The 22,257-nt window shown below is 41.8% G+C and overlaps 1 protein-coding gene across 1 annotated transcript; it reads right to left on the minus strand.

Moving 5' to 3' along the window:
• Positions 1 to 808: 808 nt before the first annotated feature.
• On the minus strand, positions 809 to 20,416 carry NOM1 (nucleolar protein with MIF4G domain 1). The gene is made up of 11 exons (XM_075212119.1): positions 19,407 to 20,416; positions 13,965 to 14,086; positions 12,096 to 12,291; positions 10,733 to 11,056; positions 9,365 to 9,475; positions 7,979 to 8,143; positions 5,514 to 5,635; positions 4,423 to 4,555; positions 3,805 to 3,936; positions 2,062 to 2,171; positions 809 to 1,675 (listed from the first exon to the last, which is right to left on the minus strand). The coding sequence occupies exons 1-11, from the start codon at positions 20,331 to 20,333 to the stop codon at positions 1,498 to 1,500; spliced, it is 2,520 nt and encodes an 839-aa protein (XP_075068220.1). The 5' UTR covers positions 20,334 to 20,416; the 3' UTR covers positions 809 to 1,497.
• Positions 20,417 to 22,257: the final 1,841 nt, after the last annotated feature.

Raw genomic sequence — 22,257 nt, forward strand, 5'->3', positions numbered from 1 at the left:
AGCTGTCATTTTGTAGAATGTACTAAATAAATCACTACAATCTGATTGGTTGCTATAGACAACATCTCCACTATTTCAAATCAGCAGCTTGATAAATTTACCGGCTGGTATTTTTCAAAGTTGCCATGAGAGTGTGCATGAGCAAGCCGAGCAGTGACGGGTGCAAGCCTTTGGGGGACCTGACAAATCACTAGAACGCTGCACCCCAAGTCATCTTTTTTTGACCAGGTTTTAGTTAGGATATTCTAGCCAAAAATTTAATTCAGTTATAGGTGTAATTATTCTTTAAATTGAAATATATACAACAGGTTAATGAAAAATAACTTTAAAAACCATCTTATTCAATATCTTGTGGAGGCAGAATGGGACACTACTCTTTCTCCACAAACATTCCATGACTGCATATTTCAGGCTTTGGGATGCATAAATCCCCCGAGTGCAGGTTTGTAGATGATCTGCATGTGCGCAGGACAAGTAACACATCTCAGTACACAGGAGGATAAACTTCCAGTCTAACAATTAAGGACTTGAGAACTGTGACAATTTGAACTAGTCACAGGGAGTAAGCTATTTTGTTTCAGTCGGGTAGACGCTGCTAGTTCCCTTTGCACTAAATTCCCTTGAAAATCATGTTCTAAATGAGGGGTTTACCAGCGTATTACAATTGAATAATTATACCATTTGCCCCACCCCATTCATTTTTAGCTTTTTTGTCATTCATTAGCAAAACTGTAGCATAAAAGCTAAAAACAAATAATAATAAAAAAACATTAACAGGAGATTTCAATTAAAACCAGCCACATAGTGGTAAAACTGTTACAAAACAATAGCTTTATTGGGCACAACACCATCTAGTGGCCAGCAACAAAACTACATTTGTTTACCATATTATGGTAATGTATACATGTGTGACCTGCCCAAGAGATGTAAAACATTATTGCACAGTAATGTTATAAAAATTGAACTTGTTCAAATGTTATAAAACTTCACTGAAGATCTGTGTCACGAAAACATTACCGTCATGGTAATACATCAACTCCTGTCAAACTTTCATCTTTGCAGGGCTGATACTCTGATAAATAAAGAAAATAGTCTTTGCGATTAGCAGAGATATATTCATGCTGAATCACTCTAGGTAAGTAGTACAAAAGGGTTGTTACCAGGAAGTCTGTAACCAGGAAGTCTTAATTGTTTTACTTACCCCATTATGTCAGTAAAATAATTTTGAAGGGAGGAAAATGATAGGAGAGGAAAGTGTATTATACACTGGAACAACTTTCCAATATAGCAAGAACATAAATTCCATGCATCATTTGTGGTGAAACAACCACATGGGATAGAGTCTGTTCCTGAACTATGTAAATATTGAAGGACTTATGGAGAGTATACAAAGAATTCTTATAAAATTCCTCTGTACCCTGCAGCTTCAATGATGCAGCTCTCCATACAATTGCTTATTTATACCAGACCAGAGATTTCATTAATATAATTAAACCTCTATAGCCGTAGTCTGTTATCCTTCGCCTCCAGAGCTTTGACTGCTAAATCTGCTTTATGACTGAGCAAATCAGCTTCTTCTGCAGTCTTCTGAGCTCGGATGTTCTTTAGCAGGAAATGTGAAATGAAGAGTTTTAAGCCCTCACGCAGCATTCCCAGTTTGGCGTTATCAGAGACCCTAAAAGGAGAAAACAGGACACAGACATGTTACTCCTAACAACTCACCAGTGCTATAAAATAAAGATAACCAATGGCCCATAAACTGCACATAAGTGGTAAAGACCTATGTGCTCTCGGAATAACAAGAGCAATACTAATAAAGCTCACCGATAACCAGTGGAAGAGCATATGTGAAGCATTGGGAATACCTGGAGTAGAAAGCGGAGTTTTCTGAGAGTTCTGTAGTCAAGATGACCAAATTCTCCACTTCTCACTGCAGATTTTATTTCACTTATATACAAGTCCCCCATAGAGACATTAATATATAAGAGGCCTCTTTATATGAGAGTGGAGTGTAAGTGTTTTATTGGTGCTCTGATTTAAGCAGATTCTGAAACTACTTACTTTCCAAATAGAAGGGCGAGATCATCTGCTTCAGCATCCATCAACAGTTTGGAAAGAACTTGACGCAAGAAGGAAACTTTAATCTTATCCAGCTCACTGAACTCTATGACCTGGAGAAGGAAGTTAAATATGCAGATTGGTGGACTGTATTTACAAGAGATGCTTTTTATATGCATGTAATTTAAAAAAAAAAAAAAAACATATATAAAGCCATCATATTAAATTTTAGAATTGGGGAGCAGAACATAAGCTTTAGATGATCTGTAGAATAAGGTCACCTCAACAGAATTTTAACAAGAGAAATAATCAAACGTAATCATTGAAATAATAAATATGAATATAAATAAATATAGTGAGAGCTGCAAAGACAGCACTGTGCCCAGATAAAGGGCCCGATTCATGTTCGGAGGGACGTCCGCTTGTGTGAAAAAGCTCCGCGCATGCTCTGAAACAGACATTATACCAATGAGCGCAATTGCATGTGATTCATGTCCAAACACAAGTGACACTTAAGAGTCCCTTAGACCTGCGAGGTAGAATGGGGGAGGGGAGCGAAGGATGAACGTAGGTCCAGCAAGGGCGTAGATACAGCAAGGGCGTGCTCAGGGCGTAGATACAGCAAGGGCGCGCTCAGGGCGTAGATACAGCAAGGGCGCGCTCAGGGCGTAGATACAGCAAGGGCGCGCTCAGGGCGTAGATACAGCAAGGGCGCGCTCAGGGCGTAGATACAGCAAGGGCGCGCTCAGGGCGTAGATACAGCAAGGGCGCGCTCAGGGCGTAGATACAGCAAGGGCGCGCTCAGGGCGTAGATACAGCAAGGGCGCGCTCAGGGCGTAGATACAGCAAGGGCGCGCTCAGGGCGTAGATACAGCAAGGGCGCGCTCAGGGCGTAGATACAGCAAGGGCGCGCTCAGGGCGTAGATACAGCAAGGGCGTGCTCAGGGCGTTCCAGCCCAGATACAACAAACACAGAACTTCAATCTGCTATAAGTACTGTACATATCTTGTTTTCACCCATATCCTTTGCACCCACTACAGGGCTGGTGTAAATGCCGACTGATGACCGACATGGCATAGTCTTTGTATTAACAAATACACTTATGCTGCCTCTAGCCATCACAGAACAACTGTATGTACCCAAGATAGGCTATAAAAACATATTGTATGTACAGTATGCATGGAAAGCATGTGTGTAAATAATGTAAAAAATATTAAATATATATTTGAAAATAAATATTTCTTTCTATAAATAATTACACTATTAACAGTTATTTCATGATTAAGTTTCGGGTGTTCTGATGTGACCTTTTAGTGTACTTACACACGCGTGTATACTGCAGTCTGTTCTTTATTTCTACGTACAGCAAGTACTGTGTAGGCAGAACGTACTTCCAACCAGATTCAAATGGAAACATATCTTGGAGATACGCTTGGATTTGAATACGGAAGTAACTATGCTAACATATCATGCCCTTTTTTAAAACGCAACTTACGTACAAGTTCCGTTTAGACATAAATCAGGCCTATTAAGGACAAGGTAGACACTATACCTTGTCCTTAATGCACCAAAACAAGAATCCATTTACCAATATTGTTACTGCATCTATCAAAGTCAGTAAGAAATAGACAAGATTATCAGTCACCAAATGTATTTATAGCCTAGACTAAAGACTCAGATCACAGCCAGTACGCAACACACATGTAAATATAGACTCTTAATAATCTATCAGACCTGATCCTTACCTTAAATATAGAGAGAGGCAGGGACTTGCTTTTAATCAGGTGACTCAATAGATGGATGAGGTTTGACAATGTGGTTGTGGACAAACTTCCCAAGTCCTTGAATTTATCCCACATACTGAACTGAAAGGTCATCTGAAAAATCATACAAAAGAACACAGAGCCGGATAAACCGGGTCATCAATAATCAGGCAGAGGGGGAACTGCTAAATGAGAAGGAAACTAGTAAAAGTAAAACAAGGAGGAACACACTTTATCACTACTGCAGACTGTACCAGCTTGTGCTGCTGGGGAACGCACAATATATACAATTATGGACATAATGTATTAGACAAAGTTATTATTGGTTATATAGAATTAAGGTGCTGCTATCACAAGTGATATTTTACTTTAACTGATGCGCCTTTAAATTGTTTAACACAATAGGCAGTTAAGTGATATTACACACTCTGATAATACAGAATAGAGGATTTATTACTACCATACTATTAATGGTAAATGGCTTGATCAAGGCTGGAGTAGCTTTACTTTTTTTTATCATTATGGATTAGTGGTGCATGTGCATCTGTCTGGCAGAAGTATAGGTGAATATGACACAGGATAATGCTGCATTCAGATTACCTGGAACCGCCGGTCGTATTCACAGAACTTGCTGGACAGGAAGGCGTAGAACGGGTTGTAAGATTTCTCCTGCAGACAGCAATCAATAAGGACATGGACAATCTCCCTCTCTTGATGATGCTTCAGCCCTAATCTGAAAGAGGAACAAAGAACAAACAATGAAAATTCTTAACAGGAAAAACTGCAATACACCTGGTTATAGAGCATCTTTTACCATATGTATAAGCTGCATTATCAACAATGAAAATATTCTCCATAGACTGTAAGCTTGTGAGCAGGGCCTCCTCACCTCTGTCTGGATTACCCAGCATTGTTTTATTACTCTGCTGGTCCATAATTGTAAAGCTCTACGGAATTTGCTGGAGCTATATAAATAAATGTTGATGACAACATTTTCCTGACATGCCCCGACCTCCTACCCAGTGCCCCAGGGGCTGCTACATGTAATAGTGCTTCCTGGAGCTCTGTCAGTTCTGTAACTCCGGTGACTGAATAAAGCTCAGCATGTTATGTGTAAAATGCGGAGGGAGGAGGTGGGGTCAGCACGAGGACCAATCACAAGCCGTATTCTCTTGTGATTGCATTTTGGGCCTGAGGAAGAAACAGAGAAGCACCAGGAAAATGGCTGCATGGAGCAGCCCCTTGGGCTCCAATCTAGGGGAACAGGGCACACACGGTGTGTCCAGAGGAGGCAGTTATAAAGTGATTTACATGTCATCATAAAGTTAATCTGTTTTCCACACATCAGGCTCCATTAAAGATTAAATAAGGATGTATCTAATTGTCAATATCTCAGTACAGACTGATAGTGATCTGTATAATTCTCACCCAATAAAACTATCCTTTCTTTTGCAAAAGACTGTTCCATCTCTAACCTAAGCCTCTCATTCTGCAATAGATGAGCGGCCAGCTAGAGAACTGGAAGAGAGAGAACAAAGATATGCTAATAACGTAAGATGATACAATCCCTGAAATAATGTGCTATACAGAAGGGTCTTAAGCGTTGCAGAATTCTAACTGCATATATGTTGTTTGTGTATTATGCAGTCAGAGAAATGGTAACTCATGGTCCTAATTCCACTATAACTTACTTCAGTAACTTCTCAAAAGCATCCAAATAGTCTTCACTGGTCATGAGAACACAGAAGATATTCCTCCGGATATCAGTGTTCATCCTCTGTTTGCGAGCCAGGTCCATGATCTTTGCACTGAGCTTAGGAAAGAGGATAGATACGATATTACACACATTATATATCTATTACATCACGAGAAGGAAATATGGCATCAAAGAATGAGGTTTCAAAATGAACACAATTTTTCCCCTTTGACTGCATTAGTGAGAGAGTACATACATTAAATGAAATTTAAAAACAAAGCGGCACATCGCACCATTCCTATAAACATTATGCAATTTAAAAAACATGATACTTAAAAAGATTGCAGATTATTTCTGTCCAAGTCAGGGTCTATAATTTATTGACAAGTGTGAAACTATTCAATCACAGTACAGAAGATATATAAACACAAGTTACGCATTGAAGCAAAAATGATCATCACAGGGATCAATTCAAGGGGTATGCAGGGAGCAGAGTTACAAACAGACAATTTCCATAATAACTTAAATTATTTCGGTACCAAAAATCTCTTTGCAATGTGTGTTATTTTTTTTCTGCCAAAATATTGAAATATATAAATGTTTTCATTATAGTAGGTTTGATATGTTTATTAGTGATATTACTTGTTGTCTTCATGGGAAGGAATGTAGTTTTAAAGAGGATATAGGTTTACTACCAGTGAAATGTGCCATGATTTAGAGAATTAATAATTTTAGCATAAAGGAAACACACCAAGAGCAGAAAAAAAAAAAAAAGATATAAAAATAAATAAACCAGTCTCTGGTTTATTAGTATTTTAAAGCATTTTTCTCTGACCACCAGCTTTCCTTATATCCTATATCAGTGATGGGCAACAGGTGACACAGACTTCACCAGCAGCCCTCAGCTCTGCTTCAAGCCCACTGAGCTTCACTGAACGAGAGACAGGGCTGCGGGTTAAACTTGGCTGGTTATAAAGTAGAGAATAAGAAGGAAATTGATCATATTATTTGCCCACAGCAGCAGAGTTTCCCATCATGTGACAATTCAGGGAGCTCACACAGTGCCAGCAACACATCTGAGGTCAGAGACGAAGGGATGTACAGTCCAACACGTGGTCTCCTTCAATCCTTTGCAGGTTAGAGCTGTGCCAATCCTGCTTACTTCATTAAAGCAAGGTAAGGTAGGGTTTTATCATTTATTATATTAGTGCTGGTTCACTGGTACTCCCAATGAAGGGTGTAGGAGCATTTGATGTAGAGTCTGAGGGACATGGGGAATTTGAGGGGGCAGTGAGGGATATTTTAGGACTGTGGTAGGTATGAGAGGTGTTTTAGGATAAATACACTTTTAAATGTCATATGGGAGCATTCAGGGCGAGTTGGCATTGCAGAGGATCTGGATGGGGTTTTTTGGCAAATACAGTGTGGGGGGAGTGGAGTCAGAGACGTGTGTGGAAAACAGAAGCGTATCCTGGAGTACATGTGGAATCTGTGGTGTCTTCACTTAAGTGTATTGTTTTGACTTATCACTGAGATTAAGGGTGAGGTGCAGCCCAATTGAAGGTTGGAGGGCTGAAGCCCTTGAAGTGTAGGGCGCCCATCTTCTACGTAAGCAGGGAGTTACAATGTTGTTTTGAAATATTGTGTTATTTTTTCTGTGTTTCTCTGTTGTGCACTTCTCAGAATATCATCCAATAAATCGTAATGTAAAATAAACATCAAAAGCAAAGGGAATTACAAATTAAATGGCGCATAAATAACCAAGCTGTGTAGTAAAGTGGGAAAGTACAGCAAAATATTCAGCTGTATAAGAGGAATAAGTAGCAGAATGAGTGATGTTATATTTAGGTATGCATCCTATCCAGGACTCCTGGGTGTCAGACAAAAGGTTTTAGCACGGTTTGGTTTCAGATGAACACATACGATTTGACCAACAAACAGACTCCTTCCTTTCCTGTAATTTCTGCTTGCAGATCAGAGATATCACTTCAGGAGTTTAAAACACAAACATAATGACACACGTGGGTGTAATTTATTTCCAGATGTGGCACAATCTATATAGTTTGTGCACATTGCCAGTGATATCTCTACTTTATGAGTGACTGGTGAGACCACCTGACAAGAGAGATGGTGATACCAGAGGGGCGAATTGAAAATAAAAATGGACCGTATGCCTTTCTTGCAAGAAGCTGTGTCTGCAGCTATAACTAGTAAATGTCATAGTTGGGTTGACTGCTCCAGGCAAGTAGTCTGAATGCCATTACAGTGTCAGGAAGAAACTACCGTTCTCCAGGTGCTAAATTGATAACTGCCTTGTTGAGGTTTCCCATTTCATATGAAACTGTAATTTTATGGACAGAAGTTAAAATATAGAAACGTATCCATATTTATGAAATAGCCCAACATTCATACTATGATCATGTTTCCCATCTGAGATGAATGCCACCTAAACATAAATACCTTCCCAACTCCCGGGGCTGGCATCTTGGCGGATGACTGGCCAATCATCGGTGCTCCGCTCCACGATGATCCAACAATCCACCACCTTCCAACCTTGTCTGCCTCCAAGAGGTTCTCCAGGGATACACGGAGCCGAGTGTCACTGCCAGACATGCTGCTGTGAACCTGAACACATAGAAGAACATGTCAAGACCTCTACACAGCAATACACTTTGATCCGAACTAGCGATGTGTTGATTTACAATACACAAGAAATGCTGTATTCAACAGCTAAAACATCCTCATTAATACACAATAGAGCAACTGTCGGATTAACACATCATTATCCGTCATACAGAGCTGTGGAACATGTAGGTGCTATAAATAAATGAGTAATTGTTGTTGACACTACGCAGGAGTGATTAATAGTGTAACTTCCCCACACTAATTTTGCCAAAAGGATTTTTTTTTATTGTATTTAGTCCTAATAGTTTATCCTCCCCATTGTCATTTACTGTGATGGATGTTACAGTTCACATTATTATTATTAATAAAAACCCATTATCGACAGTTTAAACTGTTTCTATCTTGACCATAATTGTTTTACTTGACTTATATGTCCCTTATAATATATCCTCCTGTAACTTTATTCCTTTACCCTGCTGTGTTTTTTACGAAAGCCTTTAACTCCAGACAGGTAAATCGTTTTAGTGTAGATTCAATCCAGTGCGATGTGTCTCTGGAACAACCCACAGAGGCACATTGAGCAGAGGTTCCAGCCTGAACATCGGCTCAGCGTTCCTTGCACCCCATAGAGGTGTGAAGAAAAGTAAGAGGAGATCCCTTACCGTAATGTCCAGCAATGTGCTCAGCCAGACATTGCGGTGATGTCCAGTGGCACATTGCTGCCAACTAAGTCTCTACTATGGACATGAAAGAGCTGAGCTACATTTGAGAGAGCTGAATCTACAGAGCAGTTTTTGTCATAAGCAAGGGCAATGTAAATAAACCAACTTGCCTGGCTGAAATACATAAAGGGCACTGGCAATAAAAAAAATAAAAAAAAAATGAACCAAGAAATAAAGTAAGCTATAGTATTCGTCTGAAGGTAGGAAACCCCCTTAATGAACCCCTCTCCATTGGTGACTTGTGCACTGCTCTCCGACCCATTAGATTCTCATCACGGCACTAGAGATACGTATCGCTACAAAATAAGTTAGTACATGGCAGTAAGAAGTGATTCAGAGGGACTGGACATGTTGGCAAAAAATCCAATAACAAAACCCAGTTACATCCCATATCAGGGGCAGCACAACAGCTGAGTGTCTAATTTAAGCTCAACACTTTATACATCAGTATATATTCAGATTACATTAGTGTCTCCTTCTGCCGATGAATTATTCTTACCAGAGAGCGCTGGAGTTTACGCAGTTTCTCCACTGGTTCGGGGTCATAACCTGGTATCTTGCGCATATCATTGTTCTTTAACGCTAGCATGGTCTCCAACATAAACCGAACCTAGAATTGGAGACAGAAACAAAAACAGACTGATGCCAGGGAAACTATTACAAAGTCCCTTCAAACGTAAAATGACTGATGTTGATTTACAATGAAAATATATTTTGCAATATTCACAAATGTGTATCTGTAATACTTCTCAAAACAAGAAGACACTTAGGAAGGGTTGTCCACTGTATGAAACTTCCTTGAGACAAGACATAGCAGTTATGGAGGGGGGAAGGGAAGGGAGAGGATCCCTCCTTTTGGTTACCTAAATCTGGGAGCTGCTATGAGCCATATCACTGAGCAAGCAGCACAAGGAGACCCCCCCTCAGTCTTCTTTAATAGAGATGGACAGACAGTGAATAGACCTCTCGGTCCTCCTGTCCTGTGACCTGAAGCGCAATATGACTCCTAGCAACTCAAACCATCAAACTGCTGCATATAGGTATGTGCTGATAACAAGGTGGGATGTCCAAGTGGACAAGTCTTCTAGATATTGTGTGTGAGTTATTGTCCTCTAATAACTAGACTCTGTATAGCACTGCGTAAAAATACTAAGAGGAAGAAGAATAAAAATTATTATTCAGTGGTGTATACAACAGACATTTTTGGGGGGAATTCACCAGAAAAGCTGTTGCATCTGCTAATGCCATTTAATTTGATAAACTTGTAACTGAAGGGCCTGTCCAAATCTGCAATACTTAACCGTTATTTACATAGTCCCACCTAAACACAAAGGTTTCACTTCCTGTTCGGTGCATTTCACCAATTAATTGGATTACACTCTACCCGACAAGTACAGTATTTATCTCTCACATAGATACAAGAACTAGAAGCTGGAGCTGTGAGTTGTGAGTAACTATAAAAGCTCACTCCCCACATACAGCCAAGTCTATGTAGATTTCAGTGGAGCTGTCCAGTTTTACATAGCAGTTTTGGGAATGCCTCCCTATCGTGTCTGTTTGGGGGTGGGACTGTATCCCACTATTAAATCGGTCATTTGATGTGAAACAACTAGGCAAATCCTTAGGGAATATATTTTACGGACACCTACAATGCTGTAAGAAGTTGCAGATCCACTTAGACTTTCCAATTAAATAATAAGATTAACATTAAAACATAAACAAGAACACAATAATCAAAATCCCTATAATAATAGTGTAAACACTCAGTTTTCAACTTGTTAATATTCACTTTGTTAGCTCTTTTGCTATAAACATCCCTTTAGACGGGAAATCTTGGACATCCTGTGAAACAATGACTGGCTCTTACGCGATTCTGATCCTGAAGGGTCTTATCGGCAGCATTGGCTTTGGATTGGGCCTCGGAGATCAGTTCCTTCAGGGCCACAGCATCATCCTTCCTCAGGGAGAAGCCGACATTTTTCAGCAGCAGCAGGATCAGCCCTATGTTCCTCTCTGTGAACGTGGACACCAACATCTTCAAGATGTCAAACACCAGGCAGGAATCAATGACGTGGAAGTTGTACAGGTGTCCGATGAAGGTGATCAAGTTATCACACTCTTTACTTTCAGTGCCATCTCTATGGTGGTCGTGGAACTGCTTCACCACTGACTCCAGGATGTGCGCCCCCACCTGGTAAAGAAGAGATCAAGATTAAGTTAATGAACCAGATTATCTCCCTAAGACTACAAAAGGTTTCTTGAGCCGTCTCGCAGGAAGTTTGTTTTAATGCTGGCCTTATATTAAAATTATTTGGTCTAAGATGCATGTGATTGCCGGCTAAAATATGCTTGGTATAATATGATGCTACATTAGTATGAAGTAAAATGAATATCTGTGTAAGCCACACGCACATATTTGCATGACTGTGGGGAAGTGGAGAGGGAAACTGTGAGTGAAGTGTTTGGCCCTTTACCACTCGCATAAAAAATTATGTTTCTGCTAGTGTCCCTGTAATTAGACATGGGACCCCATACCACCTTGCACTTACAGTTATTTACTTGCATTCCCAAACCCTCCATTGAGCCCACCGTACCCCTGACTACAAGTGGTAGTTTCTACATCACTTGTAAACAACATTTGCTATGCAGTGTCATTGGCGTTTCTCTAACGCCAGTGGATATCTAGCCTTAGACACAGTATTCTTTAAATATTTTTGTTCTGATGCTGTACTGCACTCTAAAAGTCATCTTAAACGTGCCAGGCTCTTACAGTTTAGGCACATTTCACAAAGCTTCCGTGCAACACTATCCTATTGTAAGAAGCTGGAGGGAGGAAAGGAAAATTGATGAAGACGATATTAATACATTTCCTCATATTTGTGTGTTGTAATTTCAACAACTTAACTGTGTCAATTCATATTAGTGAATGTTATAAAACTCGTTTTCACATACTGGCAAGTTACACTTAAATGAAACTAAAATGAAAACAGTATTCTGTGATATTTGAAGAATAGCCATTAGGAAATAAGTATGGATGGTCACTTCTACACTATCACAGTTGGGAAATGAGGTGAAGTACCAGTCACAAGCAGAAATTAAGAGATAAAACCCCCTCCACACACATGGGCAAATGGTGCCGGCTAATGAAGGTTAGTACGTGGTAGCGCAGCTTTAAGGACAGATTAATCGCTCTGGCCTGTTACCAGGACAAGAAGCATGTATCCCCTTACCTCAATCCCCACACTGTGGTGCAGTATGCTGATCAGGAGAACGTGCTCCATCATCAGCCGGTCTGGCATTATAGCTGGAGTGATGCAGGCGCTGAGCACGATGCCGGCTACCGTTTCATTCATATCATTTCTGCTGTTGGCCATGTACAGCTCCTCCAGCTGCCCACTGATAGATGCCATGTTTGGCTCGCTCAGCCTAGGAGAGAGAACAGAAGAGGTCAATCAGTACTGGGCACACTGCACTATCAGTATTAATATTACCCATGGCTCCATCTAGAGAACACTGACCAATGGCTCATGCAAATTAGTGATTGTTTGAAAGCAATGAAATACAATTTTTTAGTTTTGTCTTGAAAAGTACATTTGGCTGAAAAAATTATATAAAGAATGGAGGGAACCTGCCGAGCAGAGTGCATTGTGCATGAGCAGCTCTCTGAATAAAATGTTCTTCTCCAGAGCAAACAGGACATCACATGACCACATAAGAGGTCTCCTTTAAGATATTCAAATCTCAAGAAAAATGACTGTGACAAATGCAGCTTTTAAATAAACTACTTTTCACCCTATAGTCAATAGCAGTGGAAAAATATCACAGAAAAACAATGTAATAATTTGTACATAAAAAGCAATACGCAATTACAATGCTTTACATTCCATCATCTATCCAAATACATTTATAAGTCCATTGAAAATAGTTTCCCCATCATCAGTCCTTCTGTGTCCTTCACTAAATACACTGCTTTTTATAGCTTATGTGCTTTTTCATCAGTAATAAAAGTTACAGGAGGGCGCACGCACAGCAACAAATTAAACAAAACTTAATGTGAAAAGCCTGTATATTCCCTTACTTTTAATGTATCATGTAAATATGAACAAATGACCAGATAACATTGCTTACATAGGGATTGCATCTGAACACTGACTTTCCTAACATTTGTAAATCATTTTTTCAGCACGTGCACAGTGAATCTTATTTCCCTTTATTATCATCACTGAGAGATGCAATATAGGAAGTACCAACATGTAGACTGTAGTGTTTTTGCCCGATCTTATGCACATAAACAACTGGGGCTTCAAGTGCTGAAACAATTTGACAGTCTGCAGACTCACGTGTCCTTGCAGCTCTCCTGTCTCTGTGATATATTAGCACATCCTATAATTAGCAGTACATTATAGGACAACAAAGCAATCAAGGACAGCACACTACACTGTATCATTAACGGAGGTGACCTATTATATAATTTCCTCTGCTTAATCAGTACTGGATTTGCTGTCTGGTTAACTGTACAACAAAAAAAAGAAGATAAATTAATTTGGTGAGATAACCAGCTTTAAAGAGGATTCCATCACATATATAAGTCGGGGGACTGGAGACAGGATTTGGGAAATGATCAGTAGTGTAAGGCAGAACTAAAGCCCTTCTCACCCTTTACAACCTTGATGGGCTTTGTAATTTGCTATAAAGTAACTGGTGGTATTATGTTTGTGTTTCTGCAGCAGAATATGAAGGCAATCTATAACCAGACAATTAACATTAAATTACAAACTATATTAGCAATATATAGTTATATAGCATGTAACTATAATTACAGAAGGATACAGTACAAGGTGCGCTAGAAAGAAAAATACCAACTTGCACAGGGTGAGCTCCATATATCACGCAGTGAGTGACCTGCAGCATCCGCTCAAAACACAAGAGTAAATTAATTAGCTGAAGCTTGTGAGTGATTTAAAGTTCATGGAGTTTCATCCTGTCAATTAAAAATATGAAGTATAAAGTAGTTGATGCACTCCAGGCCTGGAGCCAAGACAGAGCACACAACTCACGATAAAGGACACTATTATTTAGGTGGATGTGTCATGTGATACCTGTTCATCAATCCTTTCACGCTTTTCTTCAGTCTCTCCAGTTCTTCCCTCTTCTTTGCATCCATAGCATCAGATTGTCTCAGCTGCGGCGGGATGTACTTACTGCCCAGACTTGGAGCACTCTAAGAGACAGAAGAAGAGAACTGCTCTATCTTACTCAGATAAACTGGACCCAAAGAAAATAAAAGGACTTACTTTTAGGGAAATGGTAACACAAATACATGCCAACACTAATACAGCCAAACTACAAAACTAGCGAAGTACATGCCTTTCACACTAATATAGCAAAATTAGAATGAAACCAAAATGAATAGGTCACCTGACATTTGGTTATTTGCTACCATAACATGTGTTATAATCTAGTACACAACAGAATTGTAGTTTCATATAAGAGTGTGCTCTGCTAACAAGGAAGGGAGATTAGTGTAGAAATGACTATAGTAATGACTGTGATAGACTACACTACAGATGTTACGGCAGCGAAAGGGCAAACACTACAGAAGAAACTGCCGAGGCGCGGACGCGGCAGAGGGAGAGATAGGTAGAGGCGCGGACGCGGCAGCGACAGAGGGAGAGATAGGTAGGGGCGCGGACGCGGCAGCGACAGAGGGAGAGATAGGTAGGGGCGCGGACGTGGCAGAGGGAGAGATAGGTAGAGGCGCGGACGCGGCAGCGACAGAGGGAGAGATAGGTAGAGGCGCGGACGCGGCAGCGACAGAGGGAGAGATAGGTATGGGCGCGGACGCGGCAGCGACAGAGGGAGAGATAGGTATGGGCGCGGACGCGGCAGCGACAGAGGGAGAGATAGGTATGGGCGCGGACGCGGCAGCGACAGAGGGAGAGATAGGTATGGGCGCGGACGCGGCAGCGGGAGAGATAGGTATGGGCGCGGACGCGGCAGCGGGAGAGATAGGTAGGGGCGCGGACGCGGCAGAGGGAGAGATAGGTAGGGGCGCGGACGCGGCAGAGGGAGAGATAGGTAGGGGCGCGGACGCGGCAGAGGGAGAGATAGGTAGGGGCGCGGACGCGGCAGAGGGAGAGATAGGTAGGGGCGCGGACGCGGCAGAGGGAGAGATAGGTAGGGGCGCGGACGCGGCAGAGGGAGAGATAGGTAGGGGCGCGGACGCGGCAGAGGGAGAGATAGGTAGGGGCGCGGACGCGGCAGAGGGAGAGATAGGTAGGGGCGCGGACGCGGCAGAGGGAGAGATAGGTAGGGGCGCGGACGCGGCAGAGGGAGAGATAGGTAGGGGCGCGGACGCGGCAGAGGGAGAGATAGGTAGGGGCGCGGACGCGGCAGAGGGAGAGATAGGTAGGGGCGCGGACGCGGCAGAGGGAGAGATAGGTAGGGGCGCGGACGCGGCAGAGGGAGAGATAGGTAGGGGCGCGGACGCGGCAGCGACAGAGGGAGAGATAGGTAGGGGCGCGGACGCGGCAGCGACAGAGGGAGAGATAGGTAGGGGCGCGGACGTGGCAGAGGGAGAGATAGGTAGAGGCACGGACGCGGCAGCGACAGAGGGAGAGATAGGTAGAGGCACGGACGCGGCAGCGACAGAGGGAGAGATAGGTATGGGCGCGGACGCGGCAGCGACAGAGGGAGAGATAGGTATGGGCGCGGACGCGGCAGCGGGAGAGATAGGTAGGGGCGCGGACGCGGCAGAGGGAGAGATAGGTAGGGGCGCGGACGCGGCAGAGGGAGAGATAGGTAGGGGCGCGGACGTGGCAGAGGGAGAGATAGGTAGGGGCGCGGACGTGGCAGAGGGAGAGATAGGTAGGGGCGCGGACGTGGCAGAGGGAGAGGGAGAGATAGGTAGGGGCGCGGACGTGGCAGCGACAGAGGGAGAGATAAGTAGAGGCGCGGATGTGGCAGCGACAGAGGGAGAGATAGGTAAGGGCGCGGACGTGGCAGCGACAGAGGGAGAGATAAGTAGAAGAGCGGATGTGGCAGCGACAGAGGGAGAGGTAGCACACAAATATTCTTTGCAATGACTGTATATGCAGTAGACTGTCATATCATATTTCCTAACTTTAGAGGGATAGACCCCCTTTTGGTGAGGAAAAGCTTACCAAGTGGATCCCAAACTTTCTCAGTTCGAGCACCCTTAAGGTCTCCATAATTTTTTCAAGGCACCCTTAAGCCAAAATAATTACCAAGTAGTCCCCCACCTTGCTTACCACTGGCCCTGACCGCGGCACCCCTGCGAGATCGCTGCGGCACCCAAAGGAGCCACGATGCACAGTTTGGGAACCACAGGCTTACATCATTTGAAGAAAGGATGTAACAGATCACATGTACAATACTCAAAGTAGAGCAAACAACTTATACATATTGAACAGTTGAACATTTTTATCATGTTCTTTTGCAATATAGAAGGAGGAATATATTAGGGGTACACTGTATTGGGATTTTGTGTAGTTATTCTCACCGTCGAGAATAACACACATATTAGAAACAATCCATCACACAAACATCACATTGTACATATACAGTATTTCTATACCTATTAATCCAAATACAATCTTTTGTAAGCAAACTACTATGTTGTGACTTCTATAATTACCTAAACAAAATGAGAAACGGTTACAAAAAAAAAAAGCTTCCACGACACCTCTTAATTGGCTGCTTGGCATCCATTCACTTACACTCTAATCTTACCACTCTTTGGAAAAAGTAGAGGCTAGTGAACAGAGATTGCTACCATGCCGGCTCTTTATTGCACTGGCTGTGAACCTTAAGAACAGGTCCACCATCGAGTAGCGTCAATAGCAAGAGGTTTATAACGATATGCTTATACTGACCCCAAAACCACACTTAGCCATTCACCGGAAACTCCAGTGAACTCATAATTGGACTTTCTGCATAGGAGAGCTGCCCTTGACGTAAGACTAGCACAATGTTATAAAATGCTGTGCATTTCAACTGGATATGCCAAAAACAATTTACTATGTTTCATGGCAATATATGTAGGCTCAGGCTGATATATTACAAAGGGTGGAGGCTCAAACAAGTGCATTTTGAGTATGGACAATGGGAAGGGGGAACCACCGGCTTGAATATTGTGTGTGACAGTGTTACAGAGAGAATTTTAAACCAGTGATGTCAGCAGGGGGGGGGGGGGGGGGGGGGGGGTGGACATTGCTGCTAAATACACTGGTGCTGATTCTGGAATTGGAATAGCTATCGTCAGCCTCATTCCTTGAATCATCGTCATATGTTCCATTATGTCATCTTGAAATTTGCCCTGTCTGAAGCTACCAGTCTGTTTTGGGGTTGCTTTCCTGATCTATTTAAGCTGACCACACAAGCGAAATTTGTTTTTGTTTTTTGTTTCTGAACCAACAACTGCATTTCTGTGCATTGATATAAATATACAACTGAAGAAAACAAAGTATCAATCTGGTTTTTTTTTTGTCTTTAGACTTGCTTAAAAAACAAACAAGTGATGGCATTTATATACTTTAGATTTTTTATTTGACAGAGCAAAACATTTATAAGATCATTAGACTTTAATTATACAATTACAATACACAATTCATCGAACTTCAATTTGATAATTTTGAAGTTTTTACCTCATCCAATGGAATTGTCAATATTTGGTCATTTAAATTGGATTGTATTGAACATAAGGTCACCCACAAATAAATTCTTTAACAATTTGCTAAAATAAAAAGATCAGATTGTAAGGCATGGTCAGCTTAATTGTGGAGCTGGGAACAATTTAAGAAGAGATGTTGAAGCACTAAGAAGCCTTGAAATGTCATATTTTGGAGTCTGCAGCAGATCTAGAGTTCCAAACCCTAAAATACAGGTCTACACAGTGGCTATTGAATTATGTTACTAACATACTTTAAATTATTAATACACATACAACAACAGCTATTACTGCAGTACAGTTGCTCATTGAGAATTTTTTAAACCAACGTTTACCAAATGAAATTACAATAAAAGAACACTGTAAAACAACAATATTAAGTGTTGAATTTAAGGACACTGTCCATAATCAAGCACTCCCGATACAAAACTTGTTACTTTCAAGGTGTGGTATGTATGTGGTATTTATACAAGAGTCAAGATACACCTTTTGTTAAAAAAACAAAACAGTAAATATTTTTTATTTTTTTTTTTTGTAGTGTATGGTAGGGTTTGATCCTTAGTTATAACGAACCCCTCCTTTCTGCATCATTAACCTTTGCAAAAACCAAAATGAAGTGCTCTATTAAGCATCAGTATGAACTCATCACGTAATCCTTATGACAAGGTAGACACTAGAGGTTTTTTAATTGGGCCAATCACACGATAAACAACAGCTCGGCCACATATTGCGTTAGTGTGTATAATCATTGCACGAACGACAGTCCTTCCAAAGTGCCGATTGTCGTTGAAATTGGTTGGTCGTTCTGTTTAATAATCTCATTTCAATCATGTAGGGTGTATGCACTCACAATCTCCATAGTTTACAGACTCATGGGGGTATATTTACTAAACTGTGGGTTTTAAAAAGTGGAGATGTTGCCTATAGCAACCAATCAGATTCTAGTTATCATTTTGTATAATGTACTAAATAAACAACATCTCCTCTTTTATAAACCTTGCAGTTTAGTAAATATACCCGATGGTCTTTTCAGTTCATGTCGGCAATGAACATGTTCCAGTGACTTAAATGTAGAGAGCTGTAGATGGAATAGTTTGTTTGTACATTCTGTACAAACTGAAAATGTTGTTTCAGAGTCACAGAAGCGAACGAAATTCGCACATGTGGATAGCTATAAAATGGCGGTTTTAATCAGTCTGACAGGAATGAATGAGTGAGTATTGTGCGGTCATTCTGTAAACGACTAGAGGACCGGATGAAGAGCACAGATCTGAAGGTAAATCGTGTCAGTGTGTACGCATAAATCTCCCAAGCGATCGGATCTTCAGTCATAGGTACAATCATTGTAGATAACACGTCAGTCGGAAAATTCTTCAGCGTGTGCCTAGCCTTGCTCTCTCCGGCATTAACCGCATACTTTATTTTTAACTTCACCCACTGCCACACTTGAGCATTTGCTCAGAGGGGAACTAAGCAAAGATCATTCACCTCCAAGTACTAAAACGCCTCCACCGAGCCAGCTTAATCACAGAGAAACTGATCTGTGATAAGCTCCCCTCTGGGCAAATTTAAATTTGGCTACGTGCACAGTACTTTGGGCCCTAATTAGATGTCAGTGTTAGCAGTCACAGACAAGAGCTCATTGCCATGTATACCGAGCTGTCCCCCTCAGAGGACAGAGTGACACAGAAGATCTCAGAACAGAAGAACTAATGTCCCGATTCATGGAGGGCACCCCAGGATTTAATTGTGACCTGGTAGGTGGATTTGTCAAGCTTTGGTGTAAGATAAATAAAAAAATGAAAATAAGGAGAGACATGGAATAAAAAACAAACAAGCTGAAACAACATACCTGGTTAATGACAGATGGATTAGCCACATCTTCACTGTCTGATTCACCAGAAGCATCTTCCGATTCCTGACCAGCAGTTTCTTCCTCTCCTGAGTTATCCGATTCCTGGCCCATGGCTGTATCTTTCTCAGACAGAGAATCATCATCCTCCAAATCATTTTCCTCATCGTCATCCCCAAAATTATCGTCCTCCACATTATCATTATCACCTTCCTCCTCACTATCATCCTCCTGGAACACTTTCTCAGATAGTTTATGTAGTTTGTCTGCTGTGTTTGCCTCCTCATCCTCCTGGTCATACAGACCTGACACAGAGCCCCCTGGCTCCAGCACCCCGAGGATGTAATCCAGCCCATCCTGGGTGAATGCCTGGGGCAGGGAGCTCTTATTTTTCCTCTTGTTCATCCTGAGACTCTTTTCGAGTCTCTTAATCTCCTTCTCTTCCTTCTCATTGGCCTCTAGGAGAGCTTTCCTCCTAGTCTCCTCTCTGCTCCTTTTCTTCTTCTTCTTCTTGCTGGACTCTGCAGGGACTCCCGCTGGTGCTTTCTTCCCTGCTAATTTTACCAATGGTCTATCCCTGGGACCCTGTCCATCTGTTGCTGGTCTCTTCGCATCTATTTCCTTCAGTCCATCTGCTGCTGGTTTCTTAGTAGCCTTCTCTCCAATGACAGTAGCCGTCTGTGGCCCCTGTGGCTCTAAGTACTTCCGCTTATAGTATGCTTTCTTTCTGATCTTCTTAGATAGGCGTTTCTCCTTCCTCAGCTCCTTACGGCTCTTGGCTCTGCCTCCAGTCCCCGGGTATGCTGCGGACACCTGCGGGCCAGCTGCAGAGCCGCCGCTCTCTGCCTTCTGCACAAACTCCTGCACCGACAGCTGGAGCTTCTTCATCTGCACCGGCCCATCCCGTACCGGCGCTTTACGCTTCATCCTGTCACTTACACGTACTCCTGACTACACCGGCACATCGATAGCACGCTGGCCATGGGCGCCGCCATAATGGTAGAAACGTTCAGCTTCCGGCATATAGAGCGGCTTGAAACCAACCCCAAGGAAGCTTGTCCTTCACAGCGCCACCTGCTGCACACTACGCGCACATGCACGAACAAGGAACATACTGAACTATAATTAAGAAAGGTTTCAAAGAAAACAGAAATGCCGGAATAAAACAATTCCTGATACACTGTGGCAGGTTCCTGTGACCTTAAGCGTATCAAGTGCAATACTTTCTTGATGATTCAGAGCAGGACAGTATACTACAATGGTTAGCACTGCTACCTCACAATACTGTGGTCTTTGGTTCAATTCCAACCAATGCCCTTCCTGTGTGGAGAATGGATGTTTGTATGGGTTTCCAAGCACCAATGAGGAGTGATGTGAATGATTTGTTGTCTGTACAGTGCTGTATAGTATGATTGGTGCTATCTAAAGGATAATAATCATGTTATGTTTACTGAATTTGATTATAATGTTTTTTTTATAGCATTCTAGATACTACTCTTACATAATTAGCCATAGTCTACAGAATAAGAATAGGTTGAATTAATTACATCTGACATGCAGTAAAAGAGAAATCTGTGCAGTTGGTTAGTACTGAAAAAGGGGGACTTTCCAGGGACAAATCTTTAACATTTTGGATTGGTCCTAGAAATTAGGATCGGTAGACAAGTATAGTAGAATAAATTGAGTTTTATGTTAGTTTGAATATCCGTGCAGCATGAATTAAAAGTACTGACACTGTTCCATGATTTTTCCCAACATTAATTTTGCACAACTTAAGTTACCCTAAACTATATCCAAAAGTTTAAACAGCTAGAGCATCATTTGAACAGTATCCATGACCAGACGGGCTTTATCATACGTAGCCAGGTCGATGACAACACCAGGAGGGTTATAATCTTGCTCTGGGCATCTCAAACTTACTTGTTTTTCTGCCATATCTCTTGCTCCAGCTACAGGTCTAGTCTAAGTCCTGACCAGTAGAACATGTGTTTGCCGTTACGAGCAACTGTAAAAATGTGTTTTATGCTCACTAGTCATTAACAACATCCAAATAAAAGTAGTATTTCATGAAAAAAAACAACAAACTTATTTATAACTGTTTTATCATTAATGACTATGTTATTAACAGGTGACATTAATTAAATACACTTTTTTCCTCTGCGTTCTTTTGCGAATTTATGATCCTGCAGCGTCTTGTGTAGTATAGCACAGCAGACCTGCCCCCGATTTCAACTGCACACGTATTTTGATGAATTCTGGATTACACAAAACCTGAATACATGGTTATAATAATACGGAACAGGGCTTGCGTTCACAATGTGTGCCTTGATGAATCAGGCCCAGAAAGTCTTTGACAGGGTTTCTTGGCCATTTTCATTTCATCATTGGGGGCGGCTATTTATCAAAGTTTTCCCCTCTGTTAAATTTTCGGGGATTAACCGCTAAATAGGTATGTATCATTGTAGCAACGCAGCAGGTATCTCAGATATCTGCTACTTTGCATCTCTTATACTTTTATATATATAATGGTGTATGGGGAGTGCTCAGTAATGCTATGTACCAATGACCGAAACTAAGTTTTCAATCATGTTAATGTACGCCAGCTCAAGCTGGTGTACATTAACATAACTGAAAACTTTCACTGAAAACAGGTCTGCTCTGAAGAGCAGAGCTGCAAAACGCATGTGTTTAGGGATCATGTGATCCCTCCCTGTCACATGACTCACCCTCCTGCAGTCCAGGATCTCTGTGCGCCCGAGGTTTTCAGTCGGCGCACGCGCACACAGATTACAAGGAAGAAACATCATTGCAGTCGGCATCGCATGGGAGGATAAGAGGCAGTGAAAGGTAA

This window comes from Mixophyes fleayi, chromosome 5 (assembly GCF_038048845.1).
Source record: "Mixophyes fleayi isolate aMixFle1 chromosome 5, aMixFle1.hap1, whole genome shotgun sequence".
Classification (NCBI taxonomy): Eukaryota; Metazoa; Chordata; class Amphibia; order Anura; family Limnodynastidae; genus Mixophyes; species Mixophyes fleayi.